Here is a 19,808-nt window from a genome sequence, read left to right as displayed (position 1 = left end):
AATCTGATGATAACTATGCATTGCGTTCATGTTAGGGAGTTCTAATTGAAACAATCAATTACCTATCCTACCAAGATATTAATTTCCTAATTCGCAGGTTCCATTAAAAAAACCCATAGGATTTGGAGAATCAGGTAACCCCTCAGCCCATAGTCGCAGATTTCAGAAATATTGATGATTACTATTTGAAACCAATGACTTCTCATTCGCCATAATTTTTGTCAGTGTTATTTTCCTTCAATTAAGCAGGTAATCAACCTCATCACTACGATTTAGAAACATAGGAGTTCAGATTCTTTCTACATCTAAACTCGTCAGTCGAGTATACCAGTCAAAGAGGACGTTTTATCACTATACATAGGCACACAATGTAAATTAGTATCCACATATAGCCAGCGACAACATTACGTCACTGAACTAAGCTAATATCGCTAACATACATAGGTAGCGTATCGAAATACATCGTTATACATACCGAAGTATATAGTCAGTTCCTTCACATCGATAGATGTAAACATGTTATGAAATGTGAATATACGCAGGTGGCTTTTTATGATCTTCTTGCCGAGGAAAAGTACTTAAGTGTAAGAGTCAGCCTAATTTAAAATGGAGAGCTATAAAAATAAAATGATCATGTAGGTTTGTAACGTTTTTTATTCCAATTGTACAAAAGTGTATCGTTGACAATTAGAGCTGCTATGAAGATGACGCCACGCAGAACATTCTTTCTTGTCTTGTTCTTGAATCCGGTTTACAGACGACTCTGGAACAAGAATTATCATAGTATGTATTTATAAGAAATAAAGTTCCATACAGTAGAAAAATACAGAGTTGCAGTCGTGTAGGTGTGGTGTATAATGTATTGAAAGTCTGAACAATATTATGGAACATCAACAACACGCAGAGTGAAAGTGCAGTCTCGAGCATTATTTTGTTTTCGACAGTATGCCGCCATGTCTTGAAGACGTCATGAAACAAATACAGTTTCTCCACATGTATTCAAACAATGTTATGCGTAAGAGCTCATGATTTTCAGGTACATGTGTGGGCCGATCCCGGCGGCACTGCAATGCCGGGCCGACCCGTGACGGGAGTGGAGCGAGCCCCGAACATCCCGTCAGTTTACAAAAATCAGTTTAATATACTGGTCCCTCAGTGAGGGAACTTTCAGATATTAAGCTGAAAAGAACAGATACTACACTTTGATCTTAGCCAAAAGGCCGAGAAGCGATACCAGTCCGTAGTGTATGGGGGAAGGTCGTTCAAACGCGGAGAATCTTAACACCGCGATGTAGAAAACGAGGCGAATTGTACAGCGCCATCTATCGAGCGCGGGTGAAAACTTGATCTCTCTCATATCTATGGTGTTTATCTGCCATGGGAGTCCATGGACCATGGTCGATGGATAGTATATCAAAGGGGCACTAATTATGTTAAAAACGTCGAGAACGGACATAATGTAGATAGAACTATCTAAGTGGTAAATAATTATGTATGTATAACAAATGTAGTTCTTTATTTACATACAAACACTACTATAAAAGATAAGATGTAAGGAAAAAAGCAAACGAAATAGTAATTGAAGATTAGAAACTTTCTAAAGATGATATGGATAAAACATACAAAATTAAAACCTTTAGCTGGAAGAAAGAAGAGACAGAAAAGAAGATATGTAACATAACATACAGAGTAACAGGACCCAAAAAAATCCAGAACTAGAAGTAAAATCATCCACATACCTCAGGGCCAACATGTATGGCCAGCATCATATCATAGTCGTTGGCTCCAACAGTGATGTGTGCCCGTCCGTCGTTGCCCACGGTGACCGTCTTGCCCTGGCACGAGTTGCCCACCTTGTTGCCTGATATCACGTCACAGTACCTGCCTGCGGGCAAGCAAGTCTGCAAAAACGATGTGACGAAAATAAGTGGTTAGATAATTCTTAGAACAATGTAAAAAATAATAGAATGACCGATTCTAAGATGTCTAAGAAATTGTAGCAGGCATTTTATCGTTGCAAATATTCAAGTGGTTCATCCAGCTGCTCCATCAGACTTAAAATGTCATATGCAGTCGCTTAAATCTCACCATTTCAAACGTTTTTTCTATACTATTAAAAAATTATCAGGTTTGTAAATATGTACATTAAAACTTCTAATCACCGCCGTCTTGGCAAATTTACATTATATCGTATTTTGAGTTTTACCGTCTAAGCAGCATTTAATTGCCAAAAGCGCGGTTACACAAAGTTTAATTACGCGCTTACAAATCAATCATCAGGTAATCTGCTATTATAAATAATTACCTGAAGAGTCTGATTAAGATCCCAGTAATCGTTATTGAAAGCGATGAAAGCGTTGCCTCCCCTGCAGAAGGCGATCTGGTTGCTGCCATTATCCCACCAGTCGTTAAGGCCAGTGCTACCAGCCGCGTTCCTGAAGCCGACCATCGCGTAGATCTGACGCCAGCGGTGTTGGCAGACCCAGCCGTTACCACAGGAGTCATCCTGGTGGAAGGAAATAGGATATTTATGATAATTCTCGATAATATTTTTAAAGTTAAAAGTAAAGAGAGTGATATTTTAGTAGACGTAGGGTAAACAGCAAAAGATGATTTAAAATTATCTGACAATAATGAAGTTTCTCAGCTAGTCATGTATTGTCATCAGAACTCAGAGCGTGTGCTTTCATCCTAAAGTGTGTCAAATCAAGATTCCAAGATTTTCTTACATACATAGTTACAAGTGAAGCTTAATGCAAGCGTGTTAAAAAAAGATGAGGTGTAATAAATTACAAAGGTTTCGACCTGATAATGATAAATTTAACATTAGGTAACAAAATGTAACTTACAGAATTGATAGAAGGCGAAATAATATTTCCATTGTTATCCATAGGTGGTCCAACTTCAGTGTCCCAGAAATCGAAACTGCTCATAACTTGAGGTTCTCCATACGGATGAGCAAGCAAGAACGCGATAGCTCCCTTATAAGGGCGAGGGTTCTTGTAAGTGAGTACATTACCGCCACCGCCGTGATCTCTTTCGTTATCGTGATTGTCTATGAAGGTTAATGAGTCTTCGTGGGCTAGAAGACCCCATTGAGGACCCCAGCTAGACAACCACCTGGAAAAAAAGAAATTAATTTACTTGCGAAAGGAAAAGATAAACAAGTATATACCTAATTAAACAAACATACACAAGAAGAAGTAAATGAAGAGCTGAAATTGCTGTCACAATCACATAATATAAACAGTGGTGGAGTGATAGGTGATACAAAATACTTTTGGAATAAGGAAAGAAGATAAAAAAAATAAATAAAAAAAAACAAAAATGCAAGTTGACGCAAGTCTCTTATTTACCTCAATTGGTTGTTGCCTCTAAAAGCATTACTAAGTTCCATTCCAACTTTGAACTCCGTAACGGCTCCGATGGGGGTATACTCATCCCGACTAATAGCTTCACCTCCGTAGTCGATAACTTCTTGGTAGATATAAGGACGGGCGTTAGCGGGGAACCCGTGGGCTGTGTTCAGGTTGTGGAGACGGTCGTAGATGATGCGAAGGTCGGAGGGCCACATGTGTTTGGCGGCGTCGATTCTGTGGACGAGCGGACACAATTTTTTTTTTAAGATATGGAGAACTTCAAAAGTATTATTAAACCTTAAGTTAGGAGGTAAAATAAGGCACTAATTTAGAAATCAATTCTGTGCACGTGCAGGGTCGAGCTACCTCTGTGTGCGATGTGTGAGATGCCACAAGTGCCAAGGAAATAGGGGTGTAGCACGGGTACAATTTCAAATATTTTTGACGCTGTTGGGATTTTTTTTAAAACATATATAATCGAATTTTCACGTTATGCCTTTATACATACGTACCTGAAACCAGCAACGCCCAAATCGATGAGATGGTTCATGAAGTTGACAATCATGTTCCTGACGTGTTCGTCAGCCTGGTTCAAGTCTTTGAGTCCGACGAGCTCACAGTTACGCACCTGAAACATTTTCATACATTCGATACCCCCTTTAAGTTAACCGAAATTATTAGCTGCTAATCTGGATTTCTTTTTTTTTACCACCTCTCGCTGAGGATGCAGCTTGAAAGAGTCTTTCTTTAGTCATTTATGTACGAGAGCTGCGGTAACTTTCGAACAATCCCGCAGCTCCGGAAGATTGGGACCCACTAGGGGACACTGGATATTAAGTGTCAAAAACTTGAGAGTAAAAAAACTTCACAACCAACAACGGTTAGGTAACGTACGGTTAGTTAACGATCGATTATTTTAAAACCTCACTGAGTTCATAGATTACTAGTTGGAACTCACCCTCCAAGCATTATTAACGTAATCCATGCCATCAATGACGCAATGCGGCCAGTTGAAGTGCTGTCTATAGAAGGGAACAGCAGGGTAGTTCCAGTCTGAGAACACGGCGGTACTGCCCGCGGTGCCCACGTTCTCTGGAGGCTCGCCCGTCATGTGGTTGATTACTGCGTCCACGTAGATCCTGGAGGTATTGAGTGAGGATTAATGAGGAACTTAGAGAAGTCTATAGTAAGTAATGGTGGAGTAGGGATGGTTTGCCTTGCCCTCTTTTTAAAGTAGGTATGTTGTGTTGGGTTTGGCTTCTACTCTAACTGGATGCTACTGGGGAACGGGTAAAGGGTTGGCGCTTTGGTGGAGCTGATTTTCAGCCTAGTTTGATTAAATGGTTTATGAGTACGTTTACAAGTGCGGATGAGGTTAATGTGAGGCTGATGATGCGAACGAAAATGTTTTGAAGTAAGTTATTAATATTTCGCTGTTTGGGGTTGAAACGCATGTGGTATTTTCCTGTCAGGCTAAAGGCTAGCCTACTTTCAATATTTTATAGAAGACTTCAAAATAATTTGGAGGAAGAAGAAGACGCTAAGCAACGTCATTCGATAAAATTACCTGACGCCTACAGCATTACATCTGCGCAACATGTCAGCGAACTGCCGCTCGTCACCGGAGCGTGTCACGAGTTTGTACGACATGGGCTGGTAGCGCTCCCACCAGGGACGGTTGTAGGACCACAGTACCACGTTCTCGTTGGGCGGGGAAATCTATAGTAGATAATGAATAAGATTATGTAAAACAACTTAAAAAAACCTCTTAAAAAGAAATGATGAGAATCATTTCGCTTGGCATAAAACTCGTCTTCTAAAATGATAAAAATATTTTCATCAATGAAGTTATTACTTTTAAGTTAGAAACTTTTACTTGAAATATACACTCTTTCAATTAAAATATAACCGCAGTGTCAAATCGGTTTGACCATGGTCCTTATTTACTTTATGGACCACTAGCTTCTGCCAGCGGTTTCACCCGCATCCCGTGGGAACTATTTTCCGTACCGGGATAAAAAGTAGCCTATAGCCTTCCTTGATAAATGGGCTATCTAACACTGAAAGAAATCGGTCCAGTAGTTCCTGAGATTAGCGCGTTCAAAAAAACAAACAAACTCTGCATCTATTTGTTGGTATATTTGAAATATCCCTTCCTTCTCTTTTCTGCTAGGGCTTAAAAAATCTTAAAATCTGTGACAAGCGATAATTGCGTTTTAATCGTTGTTATCCATAATAGGTACTACGACTCAATTAAAGATTACCTATAAGCTAAAAATACCTATACCTACATCCTTATAACTCGTTGTTATTTCCTGTTTTTTTCTTTAATTTTGTGTAAGTACCTATACTTAATTATCAGTTCAAAGTACAATTAGTTTGGGCAGTTTTAAAATTAGCATAAGTTTTAACATCTAGGGTTCTCACGGTTCAAACTCAACATATGGATCTTACCTGAATGCCACCATATCCCTTAGGACCAAGGAATCTCTCGCACTCATCAGCGATGTCATCCCACTTCCACTCAAAGAGGTGGACGTTCACCGACCTCCCGGGTGCATAGTACGGGTTCTTGTAGGCGTTCGCGGCCGTGGCCACAACCAGCAGGCTGCAGAGGACCAACCACCCCTAGAAATGGAACTCGTTAAGGGTCAATTCCCACTGAAAGAGCAGCGGCCGGCAGCGACCGTAAGAGCACGGAAAATGTAAGAGCGCGGCGCGGTGCGGCGCCGCGCGGCGCCGCGCGGCCCGCCGCGCTCGCGCTCAATCCCTTGCAATTACGGCCGCTGCCGGCCGCTGCTCTTTCAGTGGGAATTGACCCTAAATGTCTGTGACACCTACCTACCTAGTCTCCGGCTGAACCGAAACGGTTTCAGCAACAGCCCACTCTAATTTGTGATGAATTTTAGTTAGCGTTTGCCTGTTAGTATGTATTTTTTTTTATCTTAAATGATTTGAAAGCTTGAAGAAATCATTTAGATCGAAAAGCAGGAAGACCCATAGATATAATATTACTAAACAAGATTGCGCACGCTCAAAATATATATTTACGAAAATGAACTCTATTCTAACGCAATAAGGTACTAAATTGGTTGCATAATACACAGAGGCAAATCCGAGCCGAGAGGGATAGTTCGAACGGAGGCTGTTTGTCTCTTTCTAACACCTTGCCAGCATAAAAAAATGTTGTGATCAAAAGTTTTGTCTTCCCAAAAACAATTGGATCACTTATATTTTTATCTTATTTTAACAATTGTAAGTCAACAAATTAATAACAATCGCATTAATTTATTCGTATTTATTATTAAAACATAAACAACATAAATTTTTATTTTGCTTTTTTTTATTTTCTAGCGGTAACCCTGAACATTCTTGGCGCGTAATCAGCATTTAAAATTTTGTTTATATTTTTTTTGTATTAAATCAATTTAAACTATTAAAATGGTGAAAAAGTGTTGCGTTTCTACTTGCAAAAGTAAATCCTATGGTGGTTGCAATATATCGTTCCACAGGTTAGCTAATAATAACATTTTCGTAAACCAAACAACTAGGGTGCCCATGAATTCTTGTAACGAGTCAAAATATGGGTGATAGATTTTAAAACTGTTGTACTATTGTTATAGCTTCCCAAAAAATGAAGAAAGGCGACATAAATGGCTCAGCAGTCTATATATGAAGTAGAAATACAAAAAAAACAGTCTTCACTTCGAATCTTCCTGCTTTTATACTGCTAATTTCCGCTAATTATTAAAAGCCTTTATTAGTATCTTAAGGTCACAAACTGCGTAAGTTAAAACTTCAATACTAATCTGTGTTTAATAATCTTAGCAAATTCGGATTTGTCTCACATAGCTTAATCTCATAGTCACCCTATTAGAAAGGGACAGACAGCCTCCATACTAACTATTTCACTCGGCTCGTTTTTTGGGTTAATATGCGCAGTCCTGTTTACTAATATTATGTCTATGGGAAGACCAACCTTCGACAACAATTCGAGCACTAACTAACGAGATAAGTAACTGCAAAAGTATGGAAGGAGAAAACATGCTGCACCGACCCCAAATAAAATTGGGATAAAGGCAGGAGGATGATAAACAATTAACTGCAACTATATCAAAAAATGTTTTGGGACAGTTCTAAAAAGTTCCGAGCTCCTCGTATACTTTAATATCACCTATACTATAGGTTCAAACTAAATTAGTATTCCTGTAATTTGTTTTATTTTTCAGTTCGCCATTTATTCAAGATTTTTCTCTTCATTAAAAAGCAAATGTAAGTAATTTACGATTAGAAGTGCACTTACCATCTTACTGCGAGCTTATCAAATTATATACAACTTTGCAGCAATAAGACTCGCGTCAATATAAACATAATACGATTTGTACAAATTAATTATTAACCGATAACAAGGCAAAAGTAATTATCTGACCATATCGTAATTCCTTCCACCACATTCTAATCTTGATAAGCTAAAATCCATACCTAAAAAGTAAGTAATTTGTCAGCTCATCAATCTTTTAATACGATAGATTACACAGATTATTCGATACCCTGCTAGACCAACAGGATAATCAGCTTAAAAAATGTCACCAGCAGCTCATAAACAGTTTATTAATATGTTGTAGGTAGGTCAAATTGAAATAATCGTGGTAGGTATCTACTTAGTGCAATAAATTGATATTATGTAAGTGATAAACATACTGAGGTTGTCGGATTAAAAGTTTAGGCACCTATAGGAGGAAAAAGTTAAAATAACTGAATTTAATTTACTTTTCATTTTAATTTAACTTTTGAAAACGCATAATGAAAACAACAAAATTATTTAAATTCTCCCGCGTTTTGGATATTGCCAACACAATAAATTGGGGAGTGGAAAGTTATCAATATTATTGAATTGGTATTAATCTTTTGGAGATAATTGTACTTATTTCTAATCAATAGTATTCAATCATTTCTTATTTATAATCCATTAAAAGGCGAGGGACAATAATAAAAAACAGGTTCTGACAATAACTGTTTTATGCTGACAACATTGACGACAACATTTATTCGTTGTCTATGGTGCTCATTCGTTCATTCAAAACTTTCAATATTTTACTTCATTCAATCATTCAATAAAGTAAACTTTCTGTGGATGGCTGACGCTGAAGTTTTAAAATTTTAATTTACTCTTTCTCATTTTATATCAAACTTATTATTAGTTAAAAGTTAACTTATTATTTATTTAGTGTTCAGTATTAATAATAAATTAAAACACAGTGGCTTTTCTCCACATTAAATCCATAAGTGAGAGTGTTGTTTATTTTTACAACTTTTACAAAATTCTTTAAGTGTCTTGTTTACAATTTTGTGGGAAATTGTAGCAATGGCTGGTAAAATTTACTTCGCATTAGCACTGGTGTGCATAATACCTATCGTGTACGCTTGTAACGAAGCTATTTGTGCGAGTGTGGTATCAAAATGTATGTTAACTCAATCTTGTAAGTGTGACTTGAAGGATTGTTCTTGCTGCAAGGACTGTTTCAACTGCCTCAGCTACTTGTACAGCGAATGCTGCAGCTGTGTTGGTAAGTATTTCCATTTATTAAACTTTTATTTGGTGAAAATAGAAGTGGATGTTCAGTGCCACAATATTAGAAAAATAACATGTTATGCTCTTCCACTTCATTAAAGTTTACCTGATTATTGAACTTGAATTGAGTTTCAACAACTTAGGTACATTTGAAAGCCCATTTAATTTCCCCTCACTGACAAAATCTATGCTTATTCATACTTCTCAGAACTTAATAATGGAATGGAGTAAACAATCAACTCATTTTATAATACATTGTAGATCTCTGACCCTGATAATTTAAAATCAACAACTTTGTCCAACAGACATGTGTCCGAAACCAAATGACACACAAACTGAGTTATCTAAAACATCCTACGTGGAGGAGTTAGCAGATGGAGTGCCCGGGCTGTTTGCTGCTCTCACCAGTGACCCTGATCCTCAGCAGAGGTGGCTTTCCATCACCTACCCCGTAGACATTGATCTGTCAGCCTACAGAGCAGTTCCTGATAAGACTGTGGTCTTCCATTTACGTGAGTAAAACAAATCTGTTTAAAATAATATATGGCAACATGACTTTTCTTGATCAAACATTGAATATAATTCTTGACTGCCAATAAATATGCGTAATATATCACCTTGTACTTTTAATGGTTGATTTTGTAGCTAAGAACAGTTTGAGATTCAATAATATTGAATAAGACACCTGCACTGAGAGTTTTTTAAAATATGATTTAAGTGATAATCTGCACCTGGGCAATCAAAGTTGTATGCATGTATTCTGAGTTAATATTGACTGAGTGTCCGCCACTCAAATCTGTGTAAATGCTCGAACTATAACTTAAGCATCTATACTAATATAATGAAAAAGATTTTTTTGTTTGTTTGTTTGATAATTTTGTGCTCTGAAACTACCGATCCAATTTGAGAAATTCTTTCACTTTTGGGAATCAAGACTATCCCTGAGTAACATGAGATCCACAAGATAGGCTATATTTGGTTCAGGTACAGGTAGAAGTTCTACAGGGGAAACCGAAGGGAACAGCTAGTAATCAATAATATAAAATCATTTATGATCAAGTAAACAACTCTAGTGACTCATAGAGCAAGATTTTAATTGACCACTCCTCACTTATTTGCATTGGATGTTAAATTATGCTCATATCAGATTACTTCTCTGTTTACCATGAATTATATTTCCTTTAAATCCATATATAATTAGTTGAGCATAGTAGGGGGTCCCCAGGTGGCCAAATGATCAAACAAAATGTAGAATAATACAGCAAATATTAATTTCTGACTATATTATTAACTATTATTGAATTTCTTTATACTAAGCTTCTCAGAAAGGATATAGGTATTGTTTCCAATAAGCTTACAATAACAAGTCTTTTGTTTTAACTTAGTACAGAATTCAATACATAAAATCAACAACATCTCCATTGATTTCTTTACCCTTGAACGAAAGAAGGCACGTATTATAATACCTAGACCTCTAGAAATGATCCTATGACGTGACTACCCAGCTGCACTGCATCTTTCTACGATGTACATGTGTATTGATAAAATAATGATAACATATAAACACAATTATAACACATGTTAAAGAAACTCTCCCTTTTCAATGTTTATTGATTCAATACAGTCCAATTGAGTCACCCAAAAAACGCTATTCACATTGAAGATGCCCTAAAATTGCCAGACGAAAAAAATACAGTTGACCGTTAAGTAACCAACGAAGTCAATTACTTAATCCTTACCGGCAATGTCTCATCTCATTCAATCCTCGGCTCTTAAGTAAAAAAAAAACAAAAGCTGCGCCGGCGCAGGCGTCCCACGGAGAGATGCGCGTGATTCATTAAAACGGAATGTAAACATCTACCTGCACCTGAGATGACTATTAACGATACAACACAGGGTGGGCTGCCAATCGTCCTTTATTTTTAGAAGTAAACATTTGTAAAGCAAATAGAATTAATTCCAGGAAGGCGGTATTTTTAGAATACGCTTAAGCTCTGCGTATTACCAGTAGTGAGCGCGCAAACATGCAAGTACGTAAAAGTAAAGTTTATTACGTCTATTGTTTGTAGCTTCTATGGATGAAATACGAACAATGTATGGACTTTTCATTAAAACAAATGACTGTTCACCATTATAATCGATTTTCCTTGAAACTCTGGGAATATCGAATAATATCGATATAGAACACTACCGTTATTACTAACTAAACTAAGTACATAACGGCTTATGCTCAATGCATATTCAATTAACTAAAATCAATAAATTCTTACTATTGAAAGGCCCACTTGAGCGACGATTTAAAATACATATATATCATCAGTAGGAAAATACATAGTGTATACTTTAATCAGAGTAAATATATTATTTGAGATAATTAATGGACATTTAAGATTAAGGAAAACAACACACTTTAATTGAATTCTCTTATACACCTTTTATCTATCTCAAGAAGTGTTAGCAGACCCGCCGGGGCTGCGGGATTGTTCGAAAGAGTTACCGCGGCCCTGGTACATAAAGGGCTTAGGAAGGAACATGATGGGTTTTAGTCAGTCAGAGTCTGACACTTCATCACGCTGCACCCACAGCGGGATTTGATGAATATCCATAAAACGAAAAAAAAAAAACCTTTTATCTATTTACTAGCGACACGCCCCGGCTTCTCACGGGATAACAGTATTTCCCCACTATTTAATAGATGTTATTATACATATATAAACCTTCCCCTTCAATCACCCACAAAAACTACGAAACAGATTTTGGTGCCGTTTTTTTAAATATCAAAATCCGTTTCGTAGTTTTGAAGATTTATTTGACAAAAGAACATAGGGATATAGGGACAAAACACGACTTTCTTATATTACGTAGTGTTTGTTATTTATTAAAAACTTCTTTGCTTTCCACAGAGAGCGTGGAACAGGAATCGGAGCCAGTGAGCCGCGACGTGGTAACGCTCAACTGCACGGTCGCGTACATGTCGCAGTGCATGTCCAGCGACAAGTGCCGCGCGTCCTGCAGGTCTATGGGCGCTAATGGCTTACGGTAAGTGCTATAAAATATAATTATAAAAATATATATAAATTAATTTAGATTATTAATTAGATTTTAATAAAAAATACATATAAAATATCTTTTTTACTGTTATTCGAAAAGTCGTGGTGGCCTACTGGGTTGGATTCCAGGTCATTCAAGTACCCAACTAACTTTTCTAAGTTTGTATGTAACTATGTACTTTCAAAGTATATCTTGGACACCAATGGCTGATAAAAAAGGTGAAGGAAACATCTTGAGGAAACCTGGACTATTAAGTTTAGAATCACCAACCCACATTGAGCAAATGTGGTGATTAACGCTCAATCCTTCTCCGTGTGAGAAGAGGCCTGTGCCCAGCAGTGGGACGAGATAAAAATGCTGTAACGTATCGTAACTGTTAATCGCGTTTCGCGTATTCCCGAGGGAACCACTTCCTGCAACTATAAAAATAGCCTATGTGTTATTTCGATGATTGCTAGTAGACTTTCACGAAACACGTTAAGTCTTTTTTGCGTCAAAGGGTATTAATTCTGTTGGGCTTCACCTAATCCCATTCTACGAAATGTTTCAGGTGGTTCCACGACGGCTGCTGTGAATGTGTAGGCGATAAATGTTTCTCATACGGAATCAACGAGAGCAGGTACTAGAACCAAACGAACTTTTATTTTCTTATAGAAGTACACTAAATTCAAGTAGAAGGCACAGATAATGCACTTCTTCGATCACCTATAACATTAGAATTACTATTTAATCACTCTAATACTGTTAAATTAAATAACTTTTTGTCAGAAATCGGTCTTTTTTTTCAGTTAACAGTTCTCTTCGCGAAGCAATGACATTATTTCAGACACTGTTCTATTCTAGCGATAGTTTATTTATCCCGTTGTATTTGGTACGACGTTTCCAATTCCAATTGAAAATACCAAATATTAGATGGTGCCTACATAGACTGTTTATGGGTACCTTCAAAAACATAATCGGTACGAGCCCGAAAGTTGATTATCTATTGTCTTTTAATTACTTTAAATACAGTCTAACGACTTTCACATGTAACATATGTAAACAACGCCTTCAGCAATATTCAAGTCTTTTTTTTTTTTCATTTCAAATAGGCCTATAAAAGCTCTTTCTAAACGTCAAACTAGTTGCACGGTTCCAAAGAGTTGGTCTCATGCAAGAAACTCCATGGGCACTCCTTTTAAAGAAGAAGTTTTCTATTTATTCCTGAGAACGTTTTTTTTGCGTTTTACGTTGCTGGGGGTTTGTTGCGCCACTTCATCTAGCAAAAACACACAGGAAGTGGTGAAGGGTGGGCGTTTTGGGGGCTGTCTTTTGTAAATTTCTGACGTTCGAAAAGTGCTGTTTTGCAGCCAAGTTTGAATAAACCAATTTTGATTTTGATTTCATTATACAATGCAAAAATAGAGATAATAAATTATACAAAATATTCTCTGAAGTAAAAGGTTTGCCAAATGGTTAAATATGTTAAATTAGATATTTTCGTAAATGATCAAGTGTACGAGAGGTGGACAACTAGACGAGATTGCGTGGCCACCTGCGTAACGAGGTCGTCTAGCTTTGTGCCTATTAGCATTTATAATATTGAGTGATCTGCGCATTCGCTGCCCAGACGTATCGAGTTACCGACAGGTGTTGCCAATCAATTAATTATTTATTAATCGAAATTCTGAATGACATTGTGAATGATATAAAAGTTGTGAATTAATTTTTTTTCTTGGTGAGGACGCGTTTGTTGGATTAATGTGCTTTAGTTCAATAATTTAAAATACTTGATGTTATTTTCTAGTTTATGCATAGGACCTTTATTTTTGCATACATTTCATGTTCATATAATAGAAATATCAATTAAACTAAAAGTTGTCAAACACCCTGCGTATCAACTAGATAAAATGACACTTAATTTAGTACATAATTACTTTACAGCCTATATAAACACAAACAAATCTTTAAAAAACTTAGAATATATACTCAATGTACGTTCTTGTACTTTTCAGATGTTTGGCGTGTCCGGGAGGCAAGGAGACAGCAGTGAACTCTTTGGACGAAGATCTGACTTACGACGATCTGGATTACGGAGAAGAAGTAGACGCACAAGCGGTGTAATGTAAAATTATATTTTGTATTTATTTAGTGTATTTATAGGCAGTAAAGGTAAAGTCAGCATTGATCCGCTTATGAATACCTGGCGTATAGTCTCAGCTTTGCACCGGTGTGAATAAAACACATTCATAAAAAAATCTGTTTATTAGTTTTTGGTATAGTTTCAGTAGTTCGAATAAAACAAATAAGAAGATCAAAATATATTTAGTATGTAGTGCAAGTATGATGATGATTATCTTTTCCATCTTTTCTGAAATACAAAGTAAATAAATGACAGATTCCGATACTCTGATACATGCCTAATTAAGCAAATTGATGTTGAAAAGCCTTTTCAGCCTTGAACAACTTGATCCTTTCAGACTGTTGAATATAACTATACATAATTTGGACATTTCTAAAAGGACGTTACTGTCCCCATCGTTATTAGATATAACTTGCTTGCGTACCGTAATGTATTTAAAATTAATCAAGTCAACTTGACCGAAGACTATTATATTACAAGCCTTCGTCTACTAAATTCTGCCTTAAGATTAGTGTATCTACTTGAAATCAGAAATCCTTGTATGTACGTAGTCTTTCCAAAAAAAGATTCCGTCAGAATTTCAGTACACGTCTATAGTTACTATTGTTTTTGTACCTTTTACACTTATTTCCAGTGATAGTGTATTTATGACCTATTCTTATAAGAATAACGAAAGTTTTTTAAACAATTTATTTAAGAGATTTCTGTGTCCAGTCTCAATCTTATTTCTAAGAATTATTATTATTCTTCCGTCCCTAACATTTTAAGTAGTGAATTAGTTATTATTGACATTAACAACGCCTTTTATTTACGTAGAATTTAGGTTTTAAGCTATTTTGTATTTTAAACTGTTGAGAGAACGAATCTCAAAGTGCCAAATGTATTTGCTTGTACAAAAAATGCCATTACTTTTTAATATTTACGTAATTTGGAGTAGGATAGTAAGGTGACATCTTATTTATTGTGGGTTAGTGTTTCCAAGGTATAACCTAAGTTTGGTTTACTTTTGACAAGATTTTAATTATCTTTTGTCAAAAGTTGTTATTCCAAGCCGTTTATAAAAGTGACTATGAAAAATATACACACAGATAAATCTTTATTTCAGAATGAATAGATGGAAACCCTCTTTTTAATATTCGGTAAAGGATTTTTATCAGAATCTTAGATTGACCGCCATAATTAGTAATTCTAATAATTGTAAGTGCCTTTTTGATGTATTTTTATATACAATTTATATTCGATGTCGATATTGTGAATCATAATAAACAATATTTTTATATGGAACAAAACAATTTTAATTTTAACACCTTCAGAAAACATTGATTTTACGTATAAGAAGCTAGAAAACTTGACGCAAAAAGGTAAAACGAGTTGGGGCGAATACTGGTGGAAGAATATTTTATCATGGTCGATTTTCTTGTTTTTTTTTTTCTTTTTAATTACAGCTTCTTGAAAATCGCCTAAGAAAATCGATCATTAAAAATATCCCTTTGTGAGTAGTGTTCTTGGACCTCTTTATTGTCATACGAGTATGGGCTCGAATGGAAGCTGGCAGGCCTGGCGTGTTGCGGGTCACACCGACAGCAGATATTTTTCGATACAATAGGTTGCCGGCAGCACGTATGCCTGGCCTGTGTGCAGGCTCAAACTTGCATGACAATAAAAAGGTCTGTGTTTAAATAACTTGTCCATTGCACAGGTCACACTATTTATCTTTTACTTCTAGGAATCGATTCAAATCTGTAGGTAAAAGATACTACATTTCTATTACAATTTATTCAAAGTTTACACATACAATTGTCAGCGATTAGCATTTAAAAAAATCGCCTTATGCACTTTCATAAATAATTGAAACTTGGCTTTCAATTTATTTTAATTAAATACTACAATGGTGAAGCAAGGCGGATATGGTAATATTCATGTAAACAGCTACTTTATAATGTTAATTTCCCATTGAAATCGATTGATTTAGCAAACGTGACTTTTCATTTTTAGCTGTTTGTGGCAATTGTGACACTATTGGATAGTAATATGACCTGATATTAATCAAGTTCTCAATTAGGTTGGTAATTCTTTGTAGTTTGGGATAGGTGTGAACTCAATACGAATCTGTCTATTCTCTTTTCTTCATATTTTTTCTAAATCAATAAATTATGACGATAAAAAAAACATCCGATGTTAGGATTGTCAAACGACTTCTCAGTAGCGTTCGCAAAAAAAAATTGATAGATTTTTTTAATATTATGTAATTAATTATTTTTTTATCTGTACTCAGTACTGACAGTACAATCATAATACATTAAATACACTATTCATACTATCCTCTTATTATCCTAGAAAACAAAAAGACTGCACTAAAGTTACTCACGTTGCGGCGCTTACCGATAACTTTTTAATCTTATACCACCTAAATTACCTCACTTGCCTGATAAAATCATAAAAAAAGGTAGATTAGGCAATCGATAAGTAGGTGCTAAAAGTACATATTAGGTATTTACTTACAAAAACGTGAATGTACGCATTTACTTCTATCAGATCGATAAACAGCATTTTTTTACAAATCCATAGATAAATAGAGAAAAGTTTTTATCATAATAAAATTGATATGGATGATATTTAATGTACGTAAATAAGATCTAAGTATTTATTACATAGTCATGTCGAGTCGCAACTTTATGCAGTGAATTTGTAAAATTGTATTTTTTATCCATTTTTAATAATGGTCCTTATAGACAGCAATAATGCTTATGTTGAGGCCTTTATTATCAAGATTAAATATAAAATCAATTAACTAATGTTAAGGTAAATAAAACCAGTCGAATTTATAGGTACTAAATAGTCAACTAAGACACTGAAGTGGAAATATACCTACCAGTAGAAACTTTTTCTTAAACAACATTTACATAGATTAATGAATTTCCACCTAATGAGGACGTAGATAAAAACAAGCATATTCAATGCACCTAATTTCGATACAATATTATGTACAGTACTTATTAAAGAGATTAATATGATATGAGTGCTTGTGTACTCACCTAATTCTTGAACACTACAGCTTATCCGCGCTTTAATATTAAATCATTAGAAATCATTTTTTTTTCTGCTTCTAGGCTTAGGTATATTTTTACTTTATGTATTTGACTAAGCACTTAGCTTTAAACCATCTGGATATGATTTTTTTATGTAAATCTGTTTAAAATAATAAAATCCGATTAAAATCAATGTGAATACCTACATTTATAACAAAGACTTAATCAGTTGAATCCTTATTTTGAACAGTAGTTTTTATTTTTTTTATTTAAAATATTTTTGTGTAAAAAGTCCTCAAGTGCCTATCTACTCAAACTTCCTGTATAGCTAAACTATTTACGAACCAATATCACAGATTATATAATAGCCAATATTTATTTGCTGATTCTTTAACATAGGAACAGATAATGTTTGTGGATAGGTCCTTTAAGGCTACATATTGCAATTTTCAACTCCATTACTTTTTTAATCTTCGATGTTTCGATAAATCACTGCAGATCGTAAAAGTATCATCTTGGTAGCTGTCTCTATTCCTCAAATCGTGTATGAATCTATTCTTATGCAGTAGCCTATGTTTAGCCATACACCACGCGGGCACGTTATGCAATGCATCTCGAAGACAACTCGACGCCCATATACTATGTTACATTACATACTAAGATATAGGTAACACGTGACTGATTAATGGCCGTTCCCAATATGCCATCTATCAATTGATTTTTGATGTAATCTCAATTTAATTCCTATATTATTTTCTCATTAATTGATCTCAATAGCTTACGATTTTTGTTCCGGCGGAGGGTAAGCCTCACGGTGGGGGGGGCCTTCACGGTGGGGGGGGCTACCATCGGCGTCGAGAGGGCGATGAAGTACCTGGGACTCGTCCTCGACGGCCGGTGGAGCTTCGTCGAGCACTTCCGACGTTTGGGCCCCAAACTGGAGAAGGCAGGTGCTGCATTCAAGCGGCTCCTGCCCAACCTGGGAGGCCCAAACGCCCCCTGCCGTAAACTCTACGCGGGGGTCATGCGGTCCATGGCCCTTTACGGGGCCCCGGTATGGGCACGTTCGGCACGGCCGCGGGCTGTGCACTACCTGAACGTGCCCCAAAGGGTGATAGCCATTAGGCTAATCCGGGGGTACCGCACGATCTCCCGCGAAGCAGCTGGCCTACTCGCTGGACTGCCACCGTGGGATCTGGAGGCGAGGGTCTTCTTGCGCCTGTACGACTGGCGCGAGGAGGCTCAGCGCCGGGGAGAAACCCCGTTGCCGCGGCAAGTTGTCGCGCAGCGGGCGGAACTCCGGCGCGATCTCATGGTGGCCTGGAGGGAACGACTATCGCAACCCAGTGCAGGGCACGCCACCATCGTGGCGGTAAGTCCCCTCTTTGAGGAGTGGCTCGGGAGGAGTCACGGCGCCCTCACGTACCGCATGACGCAGGTCCTCACCGGACACGGTTGTTTCGGGAGGTACCTGCACCGCATCGGTCGTGAGGAGGCGCCCGGGTGTCACCATTGTGCGGACAGCCCCGAGGACACGGTGGACCACACAGTCCAGGTGTGCCCCGCATGGGAAGGGCACCGCCGGGTCCTCGTCGAGGCTTTGGGCGGCGGCGACCTCTCGCGTCCGGCCCTGGTTCAGGCCATGGTCCGGGGCGAGAGGGAATGGGATGCCGTCGCCTCCTTCTGCGAAGCGGTCATGCTCGAGAAGGAGGAGGCGGAACGCCAGAGAGTTCGCACCTCTCATCCCGGCCGCCGCGCTGGACCAGGTAGACACCATGGGCGCCGGGTGTCGCGAGATGACTCCCGGCCACCGTAGGCGTGGGTCTGTGGGCGGTGAGTTCGGGTGGCTCATCGTCCCTCTGTCTTCCTAGACGACAGACCCGTGTCGACGGCGCGCGTTGTTCCACGCGCTCCTCAAAGAGACGTCAGCAACCCCAGCGGGGCCCAGCAGGGCCAAGGCCTGCCGGGGCTGCGGGTTGTTCGAAAGAGATACCGCGGCCCTGGTACATAAAAGGCCTATGACGGAACACGACGATTTTAGTCAGTAAGAGTCTGACACTCCCTCACCGCTGCTAACCCACAGCGGGAGGGGTCATTTGATGATTTTACGTCGATAAAAAAAAAAAAAAAAAAAAAGGGTAAGCCTGGGGCATGATTCTACTAAATTTACTTAAGCGACATACGATTCACATCCGACTGAGATCTAATCACGACTCAATTACGATTGAAGCGTATGTGGCATTCCGCTTTTTCTTTTTCTTTAAAATAAACGTTTCTGTGTTTCAATAATGTAATAATCATATTGTCTGCAAATTATTTACGATTGCAATGATTGTAGAGCAAAGTACCGTATAGATCAAATGGCAGACCAATCGCAAACCAATCGAATGTCATTTTAATACGATTGGTCTTATATTAGTATCAGAATGCCCGATATGGTTAAAACTGCTATTGCGATTCAATTTTGACTTTATTAACTTAGCAGAATCGGGCCCCAGATTTTTGACGTTAGCCCCATAGACGTAATATCAAACTCCTATCTCTACTTAGTAAGCAAAAGAATAGACATATAAAATACTGGTAAAGGCTGTAATAAACACACCTAGGATTAACATACATGTAAGTATACTAATATTACTAATCCGTGTTGTCTTCGCAAATGTTATTAATTAATG

The 19,808-nt window shown here is 37.4% G+C and overlaps 2 protein-coding genes and 1 non-coding gene across 3 annotated transcripts; 1 reads left to right on the top strand and 2 right to left on the bottom strand.

Annotated features, from left to right (window-relative positions):
• Positions 1-636: 636 nt before the first annotated feature.
• On the bottom strand, positions 637-7,808 carry LOC124638087 (alpha-amylase 2-like). Its single transcript, XM_047174920.1, has 10 exons — positions 7,663-7,808; positions 5,814-5,987; positions 4,927-5,078; positions 4,318-4,498; positions 3,872-3,987; positions 3,357-3,593; positions 2,850-3,120; positions 2,306-2,506; positions 1,740-1,901; positions 637-763 (listed from the first exon to the last, which is right to left on the bottom strand). The coding sequence occupies exons 1-10, from the start codon at positions 7,663-7,665 to the stop codon at positions 752-754; spliced, it is 1,509 nt and encodes a 502-aa protein (XP_047030876.1). The 5' UTR covers positions 7,666-7,808; the 3' UTR covers positions 637-751.
• On the bottom strand, positions 1,040-1,232 carry LOC124638598. The gene has a single exon (XR_006985382.1). It is a non-coding gene; the product is annotated as a U2 spliceosomal RNA (small nuclear RNA).
• A 664-nt stretch (positions 7,809-8,472) lies between the features above and the next one.
• Positions 8,473-15,393, top strand: LOC124638091 (protein twisted gastrulation). Its single transcript, XM_047174926.1, has 5 exons — positions 8,473-8,926; positions 9,237-9,443; positions 11,835-11,970; positions 12,533-12,601; positions 13,977-15,393. The coding sequence occupies exons 1-5, from the start codon at positions 8,725-8,727 to the stop codon at positions 14,083-14,085; spliced, it is 723 nt and encodes a 240-aa protein (XP_047030882.1). The 5' UTR covers positions 8,473-8,724; the 3' UTR covers positions 14,086-15,393.
• The last annotated feature ends 4,415 nt before the right edge of the window (positions 15,394-19,808 follow it).

Source organism: Helicoverpa zea, chromosome 17, assembly GCF_022581195.2.
Source record: "Helicoverpa zea isolate HzStark_Cry1AcR chromosome 17, ilHelZeax1.1, whole genome shotgun sequence".
NCBI classification, from domain to species: Eukaryota; Metazoa; Arthropoda; class Insecta; order Lepidoptera; family Noctuidae; genus Helicoverpa; species Helicoverpa zea.
The sequence above is the reverse complement of the archived record's forward strand: the minus strand, read 5'-3'. Positions and strand labels throughout refer to the sequence as shown.